Genomic DNA, 22,957 nt, shown 5'->3' with positions numbered 1-22,957 from the left:
GACTTGGGACCCAAAGCAGGAACGAGAAGAGACAAAAATGCTTCGAAGTGCCTCGGCACAAAGACGTATCCCAATTTATTCGCGAGCTACCCCAAAACGTCCACTACCCCCAACTGAAAAGAATTCCTAGGGCACGCAGTCACGAGATGCAGCAGGTGCTCTTTGCGAGAGCTCCGGCCTCGCCCGATCCCTTGGCGCCCAGGTAGGAGTTGCTGAGCCTCTGCTCCATCCAGTCTGGCAGCGGCCCGTTCCAGTCTTTGGGTGGCTCCGACCGCAGGTCCCAGACGTCGTTCCGGAGCGAGGCATCCAGCCGTTCCTTCTTGCGCTTCTCCTCGCTCTCCACCACCGATCGCTGTCGAGAACCAGAGACTGCGGCTCACCTCCACAATGTCCAAAGCAGCATGGAAGAGCCTTCCTACGATAATGCCGCCATCTGACTAGCATCTACAATGCCATCCTAAACCAAATGTCACATGCATTAGAGGTGTTAATGTTGTGCCACGTGGCAGCTACGAGTGGCATTTACTGCCGACAAAGGTTGCAAAGCGACTTTGCTCTTTGGATACCTCTCGTTTCTAGTTTACGCACATAGAGCGTAGCATCAAACAAAAACGTTTACACCCATGTACAAGAGGAGTGGTTTTCTGCCCGTATGCAGTTTAAGATGTACTTGGGGCATTTTTCTGCGACATGAACCGCGATAGAGGCGATACGTAAAGATTGCAACGACTCAGTCGGAACGGCGGGAGACGGCAAATTTTTTCAACATCGAACTAGGGCATGGTTTTAAGCGATGGAGCGCTTTAAATTGGACTATAGTATGCTGCAGGCGAAGAAGGTGGGCAAGAGAAAGGAAGGTAGGAGAGGAGGCAACAGATGCAATGCTGGCGAGGAACTTTTCTTTTCCCCCCTGCGTTGTGTCCATTTCCTCCTCCTCCCACCTTCCTTTCCCACACCTTACCTTCTTGAGTTGTCACCGACTATAGTTCCACGGCACTTCCCGCTTGTTCTGCGGTCACATGCAAGCTGCATGTTCGCGTTCAAAGCGTTGCCGTACGAGCCACCTGGCTCTCTGCAAAGCCATGGCTCTCCTAAACCATAAGCAATAAATCGTCCCTATTACGAGGGGTGTTTGTAAAGCTTTTACAATTGGCATTAAAAATTGAAAAAAGAACAAAACAGGCGTCGATACGAGCATGCGTCCCTCTAGTTTTAGCCAGATTTGTGCGTAAATTCGTACAAGTGTAACGAAATTACACATAATCTCTTACATTTATTGGAAAGTTTTTAACAAAATAATTACATATTTCTTAGAGTGACTGTAACATAATTTTCTTACATATTTACGTAACAACCTCGTTGTAAACCCTTATATATCTTTATTCACAAACCCCCAACCCCAAAAAACGAAAATGTGTTCGTTTTGATAAAGCTGACCGCAGTCACGCTCTCAGGCGCGTCGACCAGCGCAGAAAAAGGCTTGGCCACTTTCGGTTCCACAAAGCCTCCCTTTACAACGCCCCTAAATCCATTTTTTTTTTACAGCGGAGCTGTTAAGAGTTAGTTTCCCCAGTATCGTGTCTGTCGGCAAACAAATGTTGACACAAAACTCTGGATAGCTATAGCCATCTATGAGCGACGGCGGCAACCTTTCCAGCCTTTCCACTCTGGCTTGCCGACTTGCGGCTGGCCATTGCTTCATTCCCATCGTACAGCTTCGCTGGTCTTGCTTCTTCACCAGAGTGGAAAGGCTTGTGGTACCTGTCAGGTGGCACTCAACATATTTTATATACATTATTTACAAGAAAACCGTAACAGTAGAAAACATTGTCCGATCTACCCGCCGGTCCGCTCGGTCGCCGAATCGTAAAGCTCGTGTCTCGTGGTCTGTTCTCGTGCGTCTCGGCTTCTTTTCTCTCGCTCCAGTGGTACAGCTGGCACGGCTGCTACAGATGCCCCCCCTTAGACAAGTGGCCTTGGCCACTTGCGTCAGAAGTGTAGAGTGGGTGGGGAAATTGTTATGGGAGAGCGGAGTGGTAGCACTGTCGAGAGCGGCGGTGAAAGCGGGTTTTAGACGATCCAGGGAAACTGTTTCACGACGTCCCTGTATGAGAACAGTGTAAAACTTCCGTGTTCTGGCTACGACGAGATATGGACCATCGTAGAGAGGTCTGAGGGGCTTTCTGACCGCATCTCGACGGACAAATACATGTGAAGACTGGGCGAGAGCAGGGTGAATGAAGACTTGCCGAGCACTAGGTTTTCGTGTTTGTACTGGGCGTAAGGAGCTCATTGCTTCTCGGAGTCGTTGGACATAAGATGATGGATCCATTACCCCTTGTGCCGTTGATGATTCGACCATGTCAGCAGGTAGACGAAGGGGAGAACCGTACACGAGTTCTGCCACGGTACAACCCAAATCTGGTTTTAGAGTTGAACGTAGTCCGAGCAACACAACAGGTAGGTTGTCGACCCATGCGTCGGGGAGTGGCTGTGCTCGGAGCGCAGACTTCAGCTGTCTGTGGAGCCGCTCGACGAGGCCATTTGCAGCAGGGTGGTATGCTGTTGTACGCGTCCGTATTGAGCCTAGAAGAGATGTTAGCTCGTGGAATAGTGCGGACTCGAACTGGCGGCCGCGATCGGTGGTGACCGTGGCAGGCACGCCGAAGCGGCTGACCCAGCTGAAAATGAAAGCTCGAGCCACAGTTTCCGCGGTGATGTTTTCTAGAGGCATCACCTCTGGCCAGCGAGAAAATCTGTCCACACAGGTCAACAAGTACGTGAAATTCCGTGAAGTTGGAAGTGGGCCAACGATGTCCAGGTGGACGTTCTCAAAGCGTTAGGATGGTAGGGGAAACTTTCCGAGTGGTGTGTGCGTGTGGCGTTGCACCTTTGACTTCTGGCAGGCTATACAAGAGCGAACGAAGTCCCGAATGTCGGCGTTGATCTTGGGCCATACGAAACGGTTCGTTACAAGCTCTTGTGTCGCGCGTATGCCTGGGTGGCAGAGGGAGTGAAGTGAGGTGCACACCGCATGACGTAGTTGTCGTGGAACATAGGGTCGGGGTTTTCCTGTCGATGTATCGCATACTAAGCTGATGCCGTGATCGGAGAGGGCAACTTCTTCAAGGACGAGGGATGTGCCGGTCTTCCTGAGGGATTCGAGTTCTTCGTCCTGAGCTTGAGCTGCTGCCAGTTCAGTGTAGGTGAACTGTTCTTTTTCTGTGTTCAAAGCATTCAGCTCGAGGCGTGATAACGTGTCTGCGACGGTGTTTCCTTTTCCTTTCACATGGCGGACGTCAGAAGTGAATTCCGCTATGAATGAAAGATGTCGCAGTTCACGTGGGGAATGGTTCTGGTGTGATGACTGCATGGCATAGACCAGCGGCTTGTGGTCTGTGGCGATGAAGAAGGTACGTCCTTCGAGGAAGTGTCGGAAGTGTTTGACGGCTAAATAAGCCGCAAGCAGCTCTCTTCCGAAGGTGCTGTACTTCCTCTCGGAATCTTGAAGTTTACGTGAGAAGAACGATATGGGAGACCATATATCACCGATCTTCTGCTGCAACACTCCTCCGACAGCGATGTCCGAGGCGTCGACCATGAGGCACGTTGGGGCATCTTGAGACGGATGCACGAGGAGTGTGGCGCTGGTGAGCTCTTTCTTCACGTCCTCAAACGCAAGCATTGCCTCCGGGGACCATGATAATTTTGACTTCTCGCCTTTGGAGGTAGAAAGCAGTGCCTCTAACGGCTGTAGAAGGTTGGCGCAGTGGGGAAGGAAACGCCTGTAAAAATTTATCAACCCCAGGAATCGCCGGAGGGCACGCTTTGTTGTAGGCTGTAGAAAATCAGTGATAACTTTGACCTTGTCTGGAAGTGGCCGGATACCTTGAGAGTCGATGTGGTGACCAAGGAATGTTAACTCCGGTACTCCAAACTGGCATTTATCAACGTTAATGACGATGCCATACTCTCGCAGCCTGTCGAACAGCGTGATCAGGTGGTTCTTATGTTCCTCCGGGTTTTTGCTTGCTACGAGGAGGTCATCCAGGTAGGCAAAACAGAAAGGTAAACCACGGAGGACCTGGTCAATAAATCGTTGAAAGGTTTGGGCCGCATTACGTAGACCAAATGGCATCGTGACAAACTCGAAGAGACCGAAAGGTGTGGTTATTGCCGTCTTGGGAACGTCTGCAGGTTCGACAGGGATCTGATGGTAAGCTTTTATGAGGTCTATTTTTGAGTAAATGGTAGTGTCTTTCAAATAGGCAGTGCAGTCTTGAACGTTCGGGAGTGGATACCGGTCCGGAATCGTAGCTGTGTTAAGAGCCCTATAATCGCCGCATGGTCGCCAATCACCGCTTTTCTTGGGCACCATGTGCAGAGCGGACGACCAGGGGCTGGAAGACGGGCATACGATTCCGAGCTGGAGCATATGCTCAAATTCCTGTCGTGCGACCCGGAGCTTTTCAGGTCCTAGTCGACGTGGTCGGCAATGAGCAGGTGGGCCGGTTGTCACTATATGATGCGTGACGTCATGCTTAGGCATCTCGCTGATGTTGCGTGGCTTGGTGAGGTCTGGATAGTTCTCGAGCAGGCTGGCAAATGTATTGGAAGGAGGCTTGATGAAGGTGGGGCTAAGAGTTGGAGTTCGGGACGCCACACCGGAAACTTGTAGGTGAGTGGTCGCGTCAACCAGCCTCTTGTGTGCCATATCCACCAAGATGTTGAAGTTTCTAAGAAAATCTGCTCCAATAATTGCATAGCTGACATCCGCTACCCAGAAGAGCCACTGAAATCGGCGCCGGAGACCCAGGTCCAACGTCAGTGACTTTTGTCCGTATGTTTCGATGGTGGACGCGTTGACGGCTTGCAGTGACGTGGTTTTGGCGCGGTGTCGGCGATCAAAAGATGTGGCGGGAATAATGCTGACCTCAGCGCCTGTGTCCACCAAAAAGCGTGTGCCGACCAGCTTGTCATGGATGTGGAATAGGCGACTGGTGGGCCGATATGGGTCGCTCGCCGCCACTAGTGATCGGCCGTCCCGTTTTCCTGATCCCAGGAACAGGGAGGGTGACAATGGCGGGCCTCTGATCCAAATTGTCGGTGGTACCTGCAGAGCAAGTTGCCCGAGGGTCGAGGCGATGGTGATGCTCGACGGCGGTTGTCACGACCAGCGTGCCGCGCGCGGCCTTGTGAGTGCCGCTGTGAGGACTGAGACCGGTGTCGAAATTCTCGGCGAAATTCGGCTACAGTGGTCGTCAAGTCCTGTACAGCTCGACGCAGCTCGGCGATGTCGGAGACGAGGTCTGGAGACTGCTGCGTGGCACCGATAGTGGGGCCGGTAACCTCCATGATTCGATCCGCCAGCTCGGCTAGTTGAACGAGGGGAAGCCTGTGGGCCGCCGCTAAGCCGACGCGAACAGAAGCCGGAAGCCTCTGTAGAAAGAGTTCGCGGAGGATGGCGGCGTCGACGGAGGCCGCCTTGTCACCCAGCAGGTGCTGCAGATGACGCAAGAACTGGCTAGGTCGGCGGTCGCCTAGCTCTTCAGCGCTGAGGAGCTGCTGAAGGCGTCGTTGTTCGGAGGCAACAAGACGACTGATCAAGGCCTCCTTGAGTACGTCATAAGGCGTGTCGCTGACCGGGGACAGCAGAATATCTCGGACCTCGGTGGCGGCTTGTGGCGGGAGGGCGTCAATGAGAAATTCGTACTGCCGAGCCTGGGAGGTAATGCGGTGCAAGCGGAACTTGTTTTCAACTTGCACGAACCAGAGCGCCGGGTCCTCGGCCCAGAACTTTGGTAAGGTGAGGACCGCGGTAGCTCCAATTCCCAAGGTGGCGGTCATCTGGGAGGTACTTGGTGTGGGGCTACTTGACAGGGGGGCTCCTTCACCAGACTGCATGGCCGGGTCACCAGTTATGTGGTACCTGTCAGGTGGCACTCAACATATTTTATATACAATATTTACAAGAAAACCGTAACAGTAGAAAACATCGTCCGATCTAGCCGCCGGTCCGCTCGGTCACCGAATCGTAAAGCTCGTGTCTCGTGGTCTGTTCTCGTGCGTCTCGGCTTCTTTTCTCTCGCTCCAGTGGTACAGCTAGCACGGCTGCTACAGGCTGAAAGATTTTTTGTTCAGACTTTAACAACAAAGTTTGAAGATCCAAGATGGAATTCCTAAAAGAAAGAAGTGCGAGCAAGCTATACCCAATTTTCTTTAGTCCCTTTTTTTTTTTTTACGATCAAAGACGGGGTAGGCAGACACTGAGTGATTATGTGCCCCTTGGAGAAGCTCGACGCAGTAGGAGCACAGACAATATTTAACAGTGTCCCTCTTGGTTATAGTGACTACGACCATATTCATGTCACAACAGGAAAGAATGCTCCGTCTAACCTTAAATTCACTAAAAGTGACGCGATATTAAGCGAAGGTCACAACAAGCATCCTCGTTCGTTGCTGCACGAAAGGTATTAAAACACTTCTCATCCCTTAGGGAACAGGATGTATGTTTTTGCTTCTTTTCACCTTATTTGACCAAGTTGGAAAAGCTACTTATTTTTTTTTGTAGTCCAACTTCTAGAATTGCCCTACACTTTATTTGTGAATTCCAGCCAGGTTATCTGTGTTTCAGTCACCCTTTTTGCACATCAGCTTTTTTGCAGGCACTTCGGAAATGGTAATGGTCTCTTCTTTTCTCCCCTTTTTACCCCAGCAGGATACAACTTATCTCAAACGCAAATGTTCACGAATAAAAGAAAAATGGTAGTTGATATAGGCTAGAGATTCTGGGCTCGAGGAGGGAGCAAAACTCGTGGGTGGGGCTTAGTTTTCTTCCTTGTGCTGCCTGTGCCTCAGTGAACCTGTATCTCGAGAACACTAGAGTAAACTACTGCCAGCAAAATATGTTTTTTAACGGCAAACATGCACACACTTACATTGCCCCGTTTTAAGCGACATTTTAATTAGCTGTTTTTAAAGGGCAACTCCGCTCAATTCCGAAGATTTTGGGATAATGATTGATTTCGAATTAAAAAGCCCTAGTAAAACACACTACGTCGTTTGCTTCGCGAAAAATGGGATATATATTTTTAAATCTGATTTTAAACACGAGCGGAAATCGAAACCGAAACTTCGGCTCCGCCCGGCAACATTGGCCTCGGGTCGCCAAGTACATGGCCATCACGTGGTACGAGATGTCACGTGATCCTCGGCCCAACGACGGGCGGGATTGGGGCAGGTGTGTAGCAGGCGCGAGTGCCGTCTGCACCGCACTCTTCGCCACGTTTTGGTGTCTACGGCATTCGACGACGTCTGCACAACTGCGGCATAAGTGTGCGCGCACGTGGTGTCCGTAGTGTGGACGAAACTCCGAGAGACAATAATCACAATCGGTGAGACGACGACGGCGGTTGTGACGCGGAAGACGGCGGTAACGGCGGGACCACGGCGGGCGGCCGGACGGCTCCCAAGAAACGCGCTGCGCAGACGCGTTACGCCAATCACGTGGACACTGCTGAGCGCCGAGAGGCAACGTTGCTGACGTCATGCGCTACGCTCGCCCGGAGAAGTGAAAACAAGCAAAAGGGGGCCATGTAGATGGCGTTTAGCTCAAGGTTGGCTCCGCCCATGCCATAGCCTTGACTGTGCTGTTGGTTGCGCCTGAATTCGCCTGCTCAAGTCAGCCGATTTCGGCAACTTGGCGAGTTGCAAAGTTTGCCGGACCGTTTAAGAAACATTTAGACAGAACTGCGTCGTAAGATTTCACGTGTGGTCTTCCTAGGCGATACTGAAGAGGACTGCATTGTTTTTTCAAAACCAAAAATGAAGCGGAGTTGCCCTTTAAAAGCACCCAGGTGTTTTTATTTCTTCGTTACTAATATCTGTATCGAAAAAAAACACCTTTATTTTCTTATTCACCATCATCTCAACCTGAGGCTCGAGCTCTTAAGGCCACATAAAGAAGAATTTAGATGGAAACTTTATTTATTATTTAATTGTCCAGGTAACCACGCTGTCCGACTAACTTTGTTTGCTACCATCTGGCATTGCTCGCGGGTATATAAATAGATGCGTGCACATAAATAAATTCCTATTCCAGGTTTGGCCAGTTGTACGGGGACTTGTTCAGCTTGGAGATTCCGACAGTACGTATCAGGCACCGGCTGCAACGACGAAGCTGTGCTCTTTCTTGGAGGTAAGGACTTCTATCGCTTTGCTGGGAAACCAGATACATCGAGCATTCGTGATGCATGTTATGGTACTCCCATCCAGTGCTTCAGCTGAAAGGGTGTTCAGCGTAGCGGTCGGCATCTTCGCAAAGAAATGAAGCAAGGTATCTTCCGAGACTTTTGAGAGCCAGCTGTGGCTCAAAATACTCAAGGTCGGTAATTGGGACTGGTGGCAACAATAAACACTCGAATAACCCTCTTCTTTTTGTTTTGTTAATTCAGGAGAGCAATTTTGAAAGTAACGCCACAATAGTAACGGATTAGTTTTTGGAGTAAAGGTCACTTCCTTTTATAGATGGGTAATTGTATTTGTAATTGATTCCAATTTAGCCTCGAGTAATTGTCAATGTAATTCCTTACTTTTCTCTAGTAATGTGTACAAGTCTGGTTCGAGCACAGTATAAACGTTGCGCGCTATGCGACGAAGCTTTCTTTTCCGCGCGCTTGCTTCTATGGCTGCTATGTAATTCCTTACTTTTCTTTAGTATTGTGTACAAGTCTGGTTCGAGCACAGTATAAACGTGGCGCGCTATGTGACGAAGCTTTTTTTTCGCGCACTTGCTTCAATGGCTGCTATGCAATTCCTTACTTTTCTTTAGTAACGTGTACAAGTCTGGTTTGAGCACAGTATAAACGTTGCACGCTATGTGACGAAGCTTTCTTTTCCGCGCACTTGCTCCTATGGCTGCTATGTAATTCCTTACTTTTCTTTAGTATTGTGTACAAGTCTGGTTCGAGCACAGTATAAACTTTGCGCGCTATGCGACGAAGCTTTCTTTTCCGCGCGCTTGCTTTTATGGCTGCTATGTAATTCCTTACTTTTCTTTAGTATTGTGTACAAGTCTGGTTCGAGCACAGTATAAACTTTGCGTGCTATGCGACGAAGCTTTCTTTTCCGCGCGCTTGCTTCTATGGCTGCTATGTAATTCCTTACTTTTCTTTAGTATTGTGTACAAGTCTGGTTCGAGCACAGTATAAACGTTGCGCGCTATGCGACGAAGCTTTCTTTTCCGCGCACTTGCTTCTATGGCTGCTATGCAATTCCTTACTTTTCTTTAGTAACGTGTACAAGTCTGGTTCGAGCACAGTATAAACGTTGCACGCTATGTGACGAAGCTTTCTTTTCCGCGCGCTTGCTTCTATGGCTGCTATGTAATTCCTTACTTTTCTTTAGTAGCGTGTACAAATCTGGTTCAAGCACAGTATAAACGTTGCGCGCTAGGTGACGAAGCTTTCTTTTCCGCGCGCTTGCTTCTATGGCTGCTATGTAATTCCTTACTTTTCTTTAGTAACGTGTATACAAGTCTGGTTCGAGCACAGTATAAACGTTGCGCGCTATGTGACGAAGCTTTCTTTTCCGCGCGCTTGCTTCTATGGCTGCTATGTAATTCCTTACTTTTCTTTAGTAACGTGTACAAGTCTGGTTCGAGCACAGTATAAACGTTGCACGCTATGTGACGAAGCTTTCTTTTCCGCGCGCTTGCTTCTATGGCTGCTGACACCCACCCCAAAAGAGGAAGGAAGCAGCTGCGGAGAGGTTGCAGCTGTGCAAAGCGACCTTAATAACCCTTTTGCACGTTTATGGATGAGGGTTCGGTTCACCACTATTACCCAGAGACCAAATTGCGAAGCAAATGCTGGCGGCACATCGACTCACCGTGGTCGCAAAAGGTTGTGCCGAGCGTGTTTTGGGACTGCCCTGGTGTTCTCAGATTATGCTCGCAAAGGTCAAACGATCAGAAGAAACCATCATTGCGAGCTTCTGGCAAAGATGTGAGAAGAGGCAAAATGCACAGGGAAGCTCACAAAAGGCCCACTTCGTGACAATGCCCCGGCTCACTCGGTACGGGCGACGTTGTCACGTGCGGCCACTTTAGGTTATTAAATTTTGCCATCCCCCACATTCAGCCGGTCTCGCGACCTCTTCATCTTCCCTCGCACAAAGATTCTGGGATGTAGAAAGTATTTTGAAGACGACAGCCGCATTCCTTCGCGACAATAATAATATCAATTTTACCAACGCCCCTCCTCTTAACTCGGAAATGGAAATGCCGTTAAAGCCCATTTTTGTTTTCCCCTGCCCACCAATTTTCGTAACGCCGCTATAAAATGATAGGGATTTACCTCGTCAAAATGACACTAAAAAAAGCCCTTTGGCAACTCAAACTCGAAGGACATGTAAAAATCTCGAAAGTCTTCAGTATAGAGGTCCTTTTACGTGGCAGTAAAATGGGGGTACAAGGTGTGGGCCGTTGATTTTCCGTACAAATCGTCCATATATTAGTCTCTTTCAAATACCGGTACGTGAAATGCCTGTACCGGTATTACGTGCGTATGTTAGAACCTCTCGAGAGCAAAGTCGGTATTTTTAGGAAAAATCGCTGCACCATTATCTTTAGAGTACAGGTACCAAAAATGTATCCCAACAGTATTACGATCGCAAAAGTACCCGTGGAAATGCACTACGACGATTTTCTGGTGTAACCACCGACGCAAATGATTAGCGGTAGAACGAGGCCCAATAATTTTCGAGCAACACATTTTGCCGAACTCGAAAACGGTCCCGGAAAAAGGACTAACATCGCAAAAAGTGGCTCGTTGGAATGCTGGTATGCTTACGAGCGCATCCACGTCCTTCTCTGCCCTGAACTTGAGGCAATTGCCGTAATCCTTGGACCAGTCCTCGCAGTCAATGGTGCTGCCGAAAACAAAGTACTGGTGGAATCTGGCTCTTATGCCTGCAACCAAGAACAAAGTTAGAATGAGCAACGAGCAGACGGTCTAGAAGCAATGACAGTGTCTAGCAACGCGAGGAACGATTCTCTAGGAAGAGGGAAAAACAGCTCGCCCTCAGCACGAAACCCTCATCGTTCAAAAGTAGCGTCGTGCTAGTGTCAACGTTTTCGAAGCACCACGCACCCCATGTACCGCGACACAATGACACGCGGTACAACCTTGCGTGCGCTAACGATTCGGCGAAGGATAAATGGGGGACGGCGGGACATCGGACAAAAGCACTCGCCGCTGAATCATTTCAAGCGGGCGCTCCTACGTAGATAAGGGCACACACCCCGGGTAGCGCACTTCGAAACAAATCGAACAGGAATGCCAACGACGTGATACGGGGTTGTGTCCCCGGATGTCGGGAAAATGCGACATCTGCAATGGACGGATGGAATGCTGGCAAAAGGTGGTCGTTCCCCAGCTCGGTTACTGAGAGCAATGTGGTGCTGACTCACTTTTGCAGTCCTTGTACTCTTCCAGGTACCACTCGCAAGGCCGCACCTGCATGGGGCCAGAAAAAGGAAAACCGGGCCAGGTGTCACCACCACCCAGCTGTGGTTCTGCCTTTTGGGGCCTCATTTTTTCCCCATGTCATACAGAATGCGAGAAACAATGTTCCCCCAACACGTCTTTTCCCTTTCTTTCGTTTCTTAACCTATCGCGCTATGATTTTGTGCAGCATTGCCCACAGGTGGTGCATTTTTTCCATAAAATTTACAAAGAGTGAACTTACCTGAGGAAAAAGTAAAAGAAAAATGAAAAAGGCTCAAACAATAGGGTGCCCTATTGATTGAAGACTGGTGGCTTTGCTGGGTTTCCATAAGAATTACGCCTTTTTCTTTCTTTACTTTTTCCTGAGGTAAGTTTGCTCTATGCAAATTTTATAGAAAAAATGCACCACCTGTGGGCAATGCTGCACAAAATCGTAGTGCGATAGGTTAAGAAACCGAATTTTGCGGTCGATTTGAAGCGCCTGGCCGCTACTTGAGACATCCGGTATACCCCCAATTTTTTCCTCCAAATTTAACGGACATCTAGGCTTCTACTGTCTACCATTCCAAACTCCCACATTGAGGAAAGAGGAAGTGTCCGAAAGATAGTCCAAAACAAAAAACAGGAACAAATGCGATTGTGGCGACGCAACACGCAGTTTGACGCGGATATTTTCCCTCGCTCGCTTAATTTTATCTACGGACTATCGGCGCAATATTTTACTAGAATGTGCAAATGCTAAAGTTGATGTAATGACACGTTCCAATCTTAAAAATGTAAGGGGAACACATTGCCTTCCCAAAACTTGTAAGTTGAAGGAATGTGTACAATGACATTTCCTCCTTACATATTGGGTGTTTTTCGGTGTTCCAAGGTTAGACGAAAAGGTGCCATTCATCAGGGTGCAAGGAAACCCATCCCCCAACCTCCAGGGAAGCCCAATACTTGGAAAGCGACCCAACCAGAGAAGCAAACCAGACAAGAAGCTCCCCAAGAAATAAGCAGTCTCCTTACGGTCGGGCGTTCAGTGTAGGCTTTCTTTCGAACAGTGTTGGGTAAAGTATGTCTAAAAAGTACTTGAAGGTACAGAGGAAATGAGAGACTATGAACTTCAAGTAAAGTATTAAGTACACTAGGCACAATGTACTTGAAGTAAAGTACTATAAATACAATATACCTTCAAAGTAAGGTACTATAAATACAATGTATTTTCAAATTAAAGTACTATAAATACAATGTACATGAAGTGAAGTACTATAAATACAATGTACTTGAAGTAAAATATTATAAATACAATGTACTTGAAGTAAAGTACTATAAATACAATGTACCTTCAAAGTAGAAGTACTTTTAACACACTCTTTTATAATTCTCTTTCATTTACCTGTACAGTGTTCTTTTAAACATCTTATATACAAAAGCACAAAGACAAGGAGAGAAGAAAGATACAGACAGAAATGCTTACTATCAACTGAGTGTTTAATGCATGAAAAGAGAAAGACTAAAATGACGAAAGACCAAAATAAAATGTTAATGCATTCACAAAGAAAAACAACATATTTACATTTCTTTTAACAATAAAAGAAAAAGAAAAATTAGTTTCAAAGAGAGAGAGAGAGAAATAGAAAAGCAGCCGGATTAAAAAAAGAAAGGCTGAGGTATCCCATCTCTTTCTCGGAAAGTGATATTGATGGTGCGCTAACGCAGGTGTCTCCTCTTTATTTATTATGGATTTCGCCTCACGAATTTCTCAGGCTCTCTAGCTCCAAAAGCAATTAAGGACTTTTGTTTGTTCAAATAAGAGTACATTTCCTGTCTCTGACATTTATGGCTGGGTGACCCGATGGTGGCAAAAGTAGAGAAAGGTCACACTCTCCTAGTCTTATATTACTGCAGCGGCCAGATTGACCAACGTACGCTCTCTCACAAGTGCTTGGAATTTCGTACACCTGTTGACGTTGCAGCATATTTATGTGCGTGCTGAACTGAGCCTTCTTCTTTTCGTTAGTTTTGGGAGTTAATCTTTGGACACAGTTTTTTTTTTAGTTTATCAGATGTTGACAGTACCACCTGAATGTCATACTGTCTACCATTTCAAATCTATCTGTTTCAAGTTGTGGGACATTGTACCTGACTAGCCCAACGGTTAATTTTAATTTCTTTTTTTTTTAAAAACTGGAACTCATTGCTCCAGGGATAATCGGAGGTGCAAGGTTTTTTTCAGAAATTGCGGCATATATTGGATCTAGTCGAGAGGCTTCAGAATTGACAAAGCATCATTTTGTGATGCAAATTTAACGAGATCAAGTTTGGGGAATGTACTTCGAAGTCGGGAGTTGTAATTTCCTCGGAAAGCCCGAGAAAAATACTTTTAAGTAAAGTAGAAGTATGTACTCACAGAATGTACTTTGAGTAAAGTACAAGGTGTGACCAAAAAGTTCCAGTACTGATTTTGCAGCGTAAAAAGAAAGAGCAGCAGATATGATGCAGCAATCGAAGGAAGGGATCTTGGGGTCTCGTTATATGGAAGGGCGTCGCTCCATGAACATTTGGAGCTGCGCTATGTGAGTTTTTGCGGCCACGTGCACGGGAACAATGGCGACTTCATCGCATTGTGCAAACCGCAGCGAGAGAGAACAGGAATTCTGCGTCAAATATAAGATAGAGACCTTTGAAATGATGCAGAGGGCTTGTGTCAAAAAGCAGGGAATTTAGTTAAGTTTCTTAAGTGGCACTCTCGCTTCAGGAACGGTAGCACATCGCTGAAAGACAAAGAGGGCGACCTTATCCGACCTCTCCTGGACTCCAGTGCCGTTCTTGAGGTGCGAGTGCCACTCGAGACACCTCGCACACCTCGTTGCTCACGCTACAAAATCAGTCCCGGAACTTTTTGATCACACCTTGTGCGAGTATTCTAAACCTCCTTGAAATAGTAATTTAAGTACAATGTACATAAAGTGGCTCCCAACACTGCTTCCAAATCAACACAAAATAAAGCTGCAGATGAAGATTTCGTAACACCCAAGCTCGAGTTTTTCTGATTCAAGGATAGCTTTAATCTGAGGTCCTTCACTAATTTTGGGGGCTTATAGGTACGCTGTAAACAATTTAATTTTTGCAGGCTCAATATTTTGCGAATCGCGGAGGTATGCTATACATTTGCCACCATAGGAAAACATATTAGCGTGACCTATTTTTCCGCAAACCGTAGGCGATTCGCGCGCGAAAATTAGGTCCTCGCAAAAATGAAGTCCTTTACAGTATACTGAAAACATGGAACTCTAGACATACTTTCGAGATGAGCTCGTTCCTCTGTTGGGCATTAAATCGCGAAGCAATTAGGAGACAACAAAGAGGTTTTGTATCTTCTGCCTTTCCGGACAAAGCACCAACATCGAGCACGACGGAGGGATCCCCAAACTACGGCACCACTTACGCAAGAAATGCTCAGACGCGAGAGTAACCGAACAGACCGACCAAAAAGAATGGACTCGCATTTGACTTTCCTGCCAAGATTCGAGCGTTTCTCCCTCCCTTTACCGGTCCCCTCGCTCTCGGAATCGAGTGGTAGCCAGCGCCACTCAAAGTGCAACCGACGACTCTTTCCAGACCTAGCTAGTGGGGCATCGACCGCCCGCAATAGACGGACGCGGAAGCCAGGGGTGGGAGAGCCCAAACTGGTTTTTAAAGCAAATTTTGGAGCGGAAAAGTTTTCATTTTTGCACAGCTTAGGAGCAGAAAATTTTCCAATTTACAGTAAGTTAGGGGCAGAAAATCTGTGTTTTATTGCACAGAGGATAAAAATTTCTCTCTTTTGAAGCACCTTACGAGTAAATATCATTTTAAGAAAGCTTATTAGCCAGACGATGAATTACGATTCAGGCAAACTAGGCTCGTACTATGAGTGTTCGAAACACTCATCTCTATGACAATTGCTGAATCGCGCATCCCCATTCCGTGAGTGCAGCCATCTTGCATGCAGCATTTTTTCGTTTTGCTAATGATGCAAAGCCCTGCGGCAGGGAGCTAAAGACACATTTTCTACTTGTTCGCCGTCATTCGCCGAACAAGTTTTTAAAACCCTGTGTAAGTTGGAGAACATAATAGCGCTTCACGACAGGGACGAAGGGTAGGAACAAGACAACACAATGCGCTAACTTCAACTGGTTTAATCGTCAGAAAATCAAAGGTATAAATACTCTGCATCATCGCGCCATTCAACCAATTCCAAGCCACGCCACTGATCGCAAGAACTGTATCTCTTTGTCTGCCAAATCGATCGACGCTACGCTGACACATCGATCCCCGCAGTTTCTTATCAGGTCCGCCTCTATAATGTGTAAGTGGTGAGACTTGCCATTGAGAATACGTGGAAATTTCACGAAAGTGCAGTACCGCAGAAGAAAAGCGCAGCTCATCGAAAGCAAGTTACACAGGTCTCGCGGCATGATCAAAGCTTCCTTGGCATGCCAAAATGCTGCGTCTCTGTGCCTTCGCACGCTTGAATACCGATCAAGAATTGACACTGTGTGGAAGTGTTTTGGGAGTGTAATGTGCGAGAAGGAGTATGTGCCTTTGAAGCAGCGTTTTACTTTACTCTGGCGACTGTATTTGTAACCTCTGGCACTCGTGGTCCAGAAACGAGCTTGATCCAGCGTCCAGTAGCAACGAAAGAGGGGGGAAGGTAGGACTTTATTTCGTCCTTAGACGATTTACAGAATACCTAGCACAACAGCTCCTCATCACTGATCAGTTGCTGGCTCATTATCAACCTACTTAATTGGACTTTTTTACTGTTTTTTAATTTGCACCAAACCTGAGCGCACTGACCGTAGTAACTTAATGTAACTTTTCTTTTCTCGAATTTCGATTTATTTTAGAAGTTATAGGCAAATTAAAATTACAAAAACAAGCAAAAAATAACCTCCCTCATGACGTCCTTGGTTGCTTGAAAGTGGCCGTGAACTAGAGGAGGGATAGTAAGCTCAGCGAGTGCTCACGGCTGCCGCACTCCGTGTCGACGGCGCGAGAGGGCGCCACTAAGACGTGTTCTGGATAGGCTCTATACAGCGGGCAGCCAGAGCGGCTGTCATTGCATTTGCTGCGCGATTAAACACTAATTCGCCATGACACTTCATTGGCCACAAACGACAGCAAACACGGGGTAAAGATCAGTTCAGAATGGGACTCACTTCGTGCTGCCTTACCGCGAAATGGCCAAAACGCAAGACAAGCCTACTCGCTGAAGGCCTTCAGAACGCTTGGAGCCGGTCGGATCCTCCAGTCCGTAAACGACCGCAGCGCCGCCGCATACATCCGGGGCCTTTCCATGTCGGCTCCTGATCCCACTACTCTTTTCTAGTATGCGCCGCCTTTTCCACCGCTTGGTGGCGGGTACGTCGACGCGTCATTTCTTGTTTCCGTACTTCATAAACTGCATTTCTTTCTTTTCTGATCTAAAATACTGAACAAAAATTACTTTTAGAAATAATTGAAACGGTTCGCGCCACTTATATTTTGTATTTCGACTAAAAAAAAAGCTTTGAGCGGCTCTGACCAGTAGTAGGCCAAGGACCAAAGACGTCACATTTTGCGCGCTTTCGGTACCATGGGTCGCCCCCGTCGGTGGAGGAGGTTTCCGCGTCGCCCGGTTAAAATATGATGCACTGATATTTAGTTACTCTCTCCGTGCCCGCTGGCTTGCCCGAACCCCGAGGGTTGTGGAAACCGCAAAAAAGGTAGACGCTTAAATGTGATTGCAGGGCCCCTTTAATGTGGAATGAGCCCATTACCTTTGGCACAGTGTGGCGCGGTATTCTACGGTATATTTCCCACTTTTTTGGTGCTTTTCTTTTTTCTTTCGAGATTTAGCCGTATCTTTACCCGGTTTAGATCAATTTTTGGAAGACAATTTTCTTTGACAAATTAAAAATGGCATCATATTGTAAACCTAATAGTTTCCTCAGAAAAAATATGCAACAAAAAGCAACACAAAACAGGCATATTTCCCAAGTTAAGAAAACAGTTAAAACCGCTTCTAAATTTTGCCCTAAATTTCTGCTCCCTGTAGTCTGTCATTTCACAGTTTCCTGAATGCCAGTAATGTAAGTTTTGTGTTTTTGTTTGAGTGCAATGCCGGCCTTTCACGCGACATCGCTTGGGTCGACAGTTGGTTTACAGTGATGGCGCTTTCTGGGAATGCTGTCCCTAAGAGTGCGGTAATACCATTTCCAACTTCCCACTACGTGAAAGTGTCAAAATGTTTAATTATTCGGAGCCAGTTAATATTTTTCCCCCTTCCGGGTGAAATGTGCTAGGACTGCAGCCAAAGGCAGACCCAAAGGAAGTTTGAGATGTGAGGGAGTATCAAGATGAAAACAATGTGCCGCAAAAGTAACCATTCGTTGGAAGGAGGCCGAAGAAATAATAAACTGGAAGGGAACACGTGTGTGCCACAGCAGCATAGGAAAAGGGGAAGGGTGTCGAAACCCCCCTTTCCTCAAAATAATCATGTTTTTCTTCTTTAGGAAAGGAAGACAAATATTGATTGACTACCGAACTGTTGCAGCCAACCAGGGGCTGGGGACAGCCGTGTCCATAACCGCGAACTGTACAGTGCATCGACTACTACACGCAAAGATGAGACAAAGACGAGTGGCGTAGCCAGGAAATAATTCCTGGCTAAGCCACTGGTGTGTCAAGTGCAGTCCTGGGCAGTAACTGGTTACTAGGAATGCGTTACCAGTAACTAGTTAGTTTTTTCAGTAACTTGTAACCATGGGCGTACAAACCAGGGGGGGAAGGGGGGCGATTTCCCCCCCAGTTCTCAGAGTGGAAGGCAAGGCATGTGTTTTGCCCCCCCCCTGAAACAGCCGCCACCGGGCAGGGCAAACACTGGCCGGCGGCGCCCAAGGGATACCCAAAGGCACCGCCCCCTGGCCAGGGGGGGGGGGGGGGGGGAAGGGAGGGGGAGGTCTGGTTTGCCCCCCCCACTCAAAAAAAAGTTGGTACGCCACTGTCTGTAACTGTAACTACTGCTTCACGAAAATAACTTGCAACTGTAACAGGTTTACCATTTTTTGAAACTAACTGTAAATAGTAATGTCGCTACAGTTACTTTTCAGATTTATGTGCAAACATATTACACACGACCACCAAATCCTCTCGTGACTCGTGAGAGTCCCAAGTCCTGATACGGGAAGGGCACAGAAAAAACTGCTGCAGAAACCGTCTAAAGCACGAGGAAAAGAAAAAAAATAAACATTGGGCGATTTTGTTTGGCCAAGCTGGTCGTGAGCTGTGAGGATGGGGACGCTTGTGCCATATCTGTTGTGTATGTTCCATTGCCCACAGCGCACATAGATGTAACGAAGTGCCACATCTCTAAAGTGCTTCTCTTTGTTTCGTCCGGCAGAGGGAGTGTTTTTTGTGAAATAGAGTTTTTGGTGATTGTCGCCCCAAACGCCCGCAGGCTTACGGCACAATCGATTTTCCGAAGCTTGTCTTTTTGCCGCCAAACATACAGTTCTTTCCCCGCTCATATGAATCGTGCAACTCCCAGATGCACTCTTGCAGGGTCTCGACTGTAGGCTCATTTGCTCTCCCTTCCCTTTTCTTTGCAACCCAATTTCCAGCCTTGTCTCCTGTCCTTTACTTGTCCCGATTGCTCTGCTTCTTGGGTCCCGTCACTTGAAAAAGAGTATTTTAGCTCAAAACATCCGTGTTATTCTGCTAGCTTGTGTGTTTCCTTGAAACTGAAAGACCACACTTAGACCAGGGGCACTTGGATTGGTTGATTTGGAGATATTCACGTCGTGGACTTTCCGCGTGGCAACTTTTAGTTGGGGTGGCGAGATGGAGGAGCGCAAACATTTTCAATCTGGTTAGGAAGTGGCGGAGAAAAGATTGCAACAGCCATTTGGAATCCCACAGGCAGTGGTCGTTTGTACCTCGATCGTTGCTCCTTTTGCACCACTGCCGTGTTCGGCGGGTTAGACAAAGGAATGTTGCCACAACATTGCTCTCCAAGTATTGCAGAGAGGCTTCGTGTTTTATGAAAGATAGTGCGCACGCAGTAGAAAACGATTCGACTGACGAGTGCATTGGAGTGGCATAAGAAAACATCTACAAAGCCGATTGCAAGGTACGACATATTAATACTGACTTTGCATTTGCACAATTTTTTTCCATTCCATTTCACCTCACCAAAAAAATCCAAAATTAGAACCGAGTGGTCGTAAACTCGCACCATGATTGGATATACCCAAGATCAAGAAGCATGCCATTGTATTTGTGTGTACCTTATGGTGGTCGCACCAATTTTAAAGTTCTTCATGGATCATGAGCAGGTATCTGCTAGAGCACTATATAGCTCCTACGGAGCAGAGTAGCGCAATCCTTTGAACCCCGTGTTTTGCCGACAACATGGCCGACAGAGCGGCTCGGCGCGAGTCACGTGGTACTCAGGGTTCCAGGAGGCGGCCCGCCCTATGGGAGAATACATGGAGATCGATACAACGCGGCTGATTAAAAAATGAACGGCGAGTTCACACTTTTCAAAACTAGTCTGTCGTGAAGTTAGTAAAGCACTAAACACTTTATCAAAGTTTTAATAACATCGGACATGTGTGCAAATTTTGAGAAAGCAATTTCCAAGGCAATGGCGTTTGAAGCAGACGATTTTTGCTCGCAGCGGAGATAGGCTTTTCAGGTTGGCCGGAGCAAGTCACGTGAATGGTGCGACGTCGCCGTATCGTCTGCTGCATGATGCCGCTCAAGCAATTTTTAAAAAAAAGTCAGGTCCTTGCGGGGCACAAAACTTAGCGCAAATTATTCTAAAATGTTCCATTACTATGTCAAAAACGATTGCCATCCCGTAAATTCCCACAATACTGAAGAACCAACGATTTTCTCACGTTCTCCATGCATTTCTGACCGTAGTTGGAACCTCCGGGCGTTCGCCGCTAGTCGCCGAGAGGCGGCGTTCTAGATTGCGCTACTCTGCTCCGTAGGAGCTATATAGTGCTCTAGTATCTGCTAGCGTAACTTTTCGAAAAACTGATGTCGCCTGTGATTTTGCCGAAGAAGAAATACTAAATGGTTTATCATATAGTAGATTTACCCATATACTGTCTTAAATTACGATATTCTTCAGTGAGCTATTCGTGGTAAAAATTGAAATAGGAAGAACCAAACATGTTTATGTTGATTATTGGGAAAATCTTAGTTTCTCAAAAAATGAGATTCACTACCGGGAACAACACAATGTCTTATGAAAAATCGATGCTAATGTAAAGGTAAACTAAGGAAGATATGGTCAACGTGCAGGCGAGCTGGTGCATATTAATCATGATGTTTAAACCCTCACAGTGGGAAGTAAACTTGAAGATAAACTAGAAAAAACAGAAGAAACGTGACAGACGCATTGTATTGTAAAAACGTTTATTGTGATGCCGCCTTCTGGCCTGAAGGCCTCAGAGTAGGCGGGGGGAAAGGGTGAAGGGAAGTAAAAATGACGATGCTTAGATGAACCTACCGATCCCGGAGGATCGGAGGAAGTCGATAAGAGATGTGTAGATGAGTTTTTGTGACAGACGCTTCTCTGTCCCCTTTACTCTGTTTCTTCTAATTTACTGTCGTTTTCTTCCCAGTCTGCGGGTTTAAACATCATGATTTACTTTAAGTTTCTTTGAATGTTTTCTTATGTTTATTTTTATAAAGTAACGACGAAGTAACGGCGTTGCATTAGCGAAGTAACAGTAACAAATTACTCTTTCAATTTTGTAACTGTAGCAGGGTTACTTTTCTTTTTCTCCGAGTAATTGGGATTTTTCCATTTGAGCAGTAACGTGCCCACGCGGCCAAGTGCGGCTTCCAGGCTGGCCTCGCTTCCCAAGTTGGTTCTACTAACAGAAAGCGATATTCGGGGCGATGTCTCATTTGTGAAAATACGCTTTCACTTACCATCCAGGCATTCTCGGGAATTTCGGCCTTCGTGGGACCGGCATCGCTGCTCGCAACTTCGGTAACTTCGGTACGGAGATTTCTGCTGGAAGTCGCCATCTTGTAAACCTAGCACCGCAGCCACACGGACAGCAGCAAGTGTAATTTGTTATAATTGTGAATGCCTTTCGCATTTCAGAACAGTATATTAAATAATTTTATTGATAATTTTATTTAGTAGAAGCTAGTTTGAATGTTTATTATTTTGACGATATCGGATGTATGCTACCTTATTTGCGTGGTTTCGTGTCAATTATTTTATGTGAGCAATTTAAATGATATATTTTTTATAAAATGACTTTAAAAAAACGAAAGCTCTTTCTATGCTTTTTATGTTTCCGTTTTGTTTGGTTTTGTTTATTCCTTTTTAAAGATGGCGGCCCCCATGGTGTTTTGGTTTGCTTCGGTCCTCGCGTTCGCCGAAACACCCGTGAACGGCAAAAAAACCAGACCGGCCATCATTCCTTACCTTCACGCTATTTCCCACAACATAAAAAAAGTTGCGCAGCGTTACAACGTTCCGGTGTTTTTTTCGGCCCCGAAGAAACCCTCGGCCTTGTGCAGAAGGACAAATGCTCCGGAAGAGGCTAGTGACGAATGCAAAAAGATACACCAAACGAAATTTGTGGATTGTAAGACATCTGTCCTCTACGATATACCATTATCCTGTGGGCGCTCGTATGTAGGGCAAACAGGCCGCTGTATTAATGATCGTGTGAGGGAGCACGCGGCAACTATCAAACAGCCTTCGAACCCGTAAACTAGACTTCGGTCTATTGTTTGGTTCAATAAAGTTTTCAACAACAACAACCGCCGTCAGGCTATATGGCCGTGCATTGTGATCACGACCAACCCTATGATGGGCGACCAGCTCACCACCTCCGCCACCTCCTGCCCCAGCGCGCCGCTTTTTCTTTTGCTTGTTCAGTTCTTTTTAGTTCGCCTAGTCCCCGCTGCTCCCGCTGGCGCTGCTTAGAATCTCCACTTAATTTATTAATGAGCATCTGTGGTAGGGAAGGAGAGGAATTAGGTTTAGAATTCAGTAGCGAAAAATCGGCAGTCATGATTTTTAACGAGGATGAAGTTGAGAGGCTGAAGATACAGAATATTACAGTTGAGAGAGCTAGTAAATACAAGTATCTAGGAGTATGGATATGTGATGGTGCAGAATATCTCAGAGACCATGAAAAGTATATAATAGGTAAGGGCAACAGAAATGCAGCTGTAATGAAAAATAGAGCACTTTGGAATTACAACAGGTATGAGGTGGTGAGAGAGATTTGGAAAGGGGTCATGGTGCCTGGCTTGACTTTTGGAAACGCAGTGCTATGCATGAAATCCGAAGTGCATGCGAGACTAGAAATAAATCAGCGCGGAGTAGGTAGACTGGCTTTGGGGGCACATTGCAAAACGCCAAACCAGGGAGTACAAGGAGACATGGGATGGGC

The 22,957-nt window shown here is 46.8% G+C and overlaps 1 protein-coding gene across 1 annotated transcript; it reads right to left on the bottom strand.

Annotated features, from left to right (window-relative positions):
* Nucleotides 1-41: 41 nt before the first annotated feature.
* Nucleotides 42-21,579, bottom strand: LOC121834679 (UPF0545 protein C22orf39 homolog). The gene is made up of 4 exons (XM_042288407.1): nt 21,471-21,579; nt 11,471-11,516; nt 10,851-10,969; nt 42-352 (listed from the first exon to the last, which is right to left on the bottom strand). Exons 1-4 carry the CDS (start codon nt 21,567-21,569, stop codon nt 140-142), a joined length of 477 nt encoding a protein of 158 aa, XP_042144341.1. The 5' UTR covers nt 21,570-21,579; the 3' UTR covers nt 42-139.
* Between the last annotated feature and the right edge of the window lie 1,378 nt (nt 21,580-22,957).

This window comes from Ixodes scapularis, unplaced genomic scaffold (assembly GCF_016920785.2).
Source record: "Ixodes scapularis isolate PalLabHiFi unplaced genomic scaffold, ASM1692078v2 ptg002900l_1__unscaffolded, whole genome shotgun sequence".
Lineage (NCBI taxonomy): Eukaryota > Metazoa > Arthropoda > Arachnida > Ixodida > Ixodidae > Ixodes > Ixodes scapularis.
The sequence above is the reverse complement of the archived record's forward strand: the minus strand, read 5'-3'. Positions and strand labels throughout refer to the sequence as shown.

Coding starts and splice junctions, on each gene's coding strand:
- LOC121834679 (XM_042288407.1), bottom strand. CDS start 21,569: ATGGCGACTTCCAGCAGAAATCTCCGTACCGAAGTTACCGAAGTTGCG. Junction 11,517..21,470: donor TTCCCGAGAATGCCTGGATG/GTAAGTGAAAGC, acceptor GGCCCCATGCAG/GTGCGGCCTTGCGAGTGGTA. Junction 353..10,850: donor AGAAGGACGTGGATGCGCTC/GTAAGCATACCA, acceptor GGTTCTCGACAG/CGATCGGTGGTGGAGAGCGA.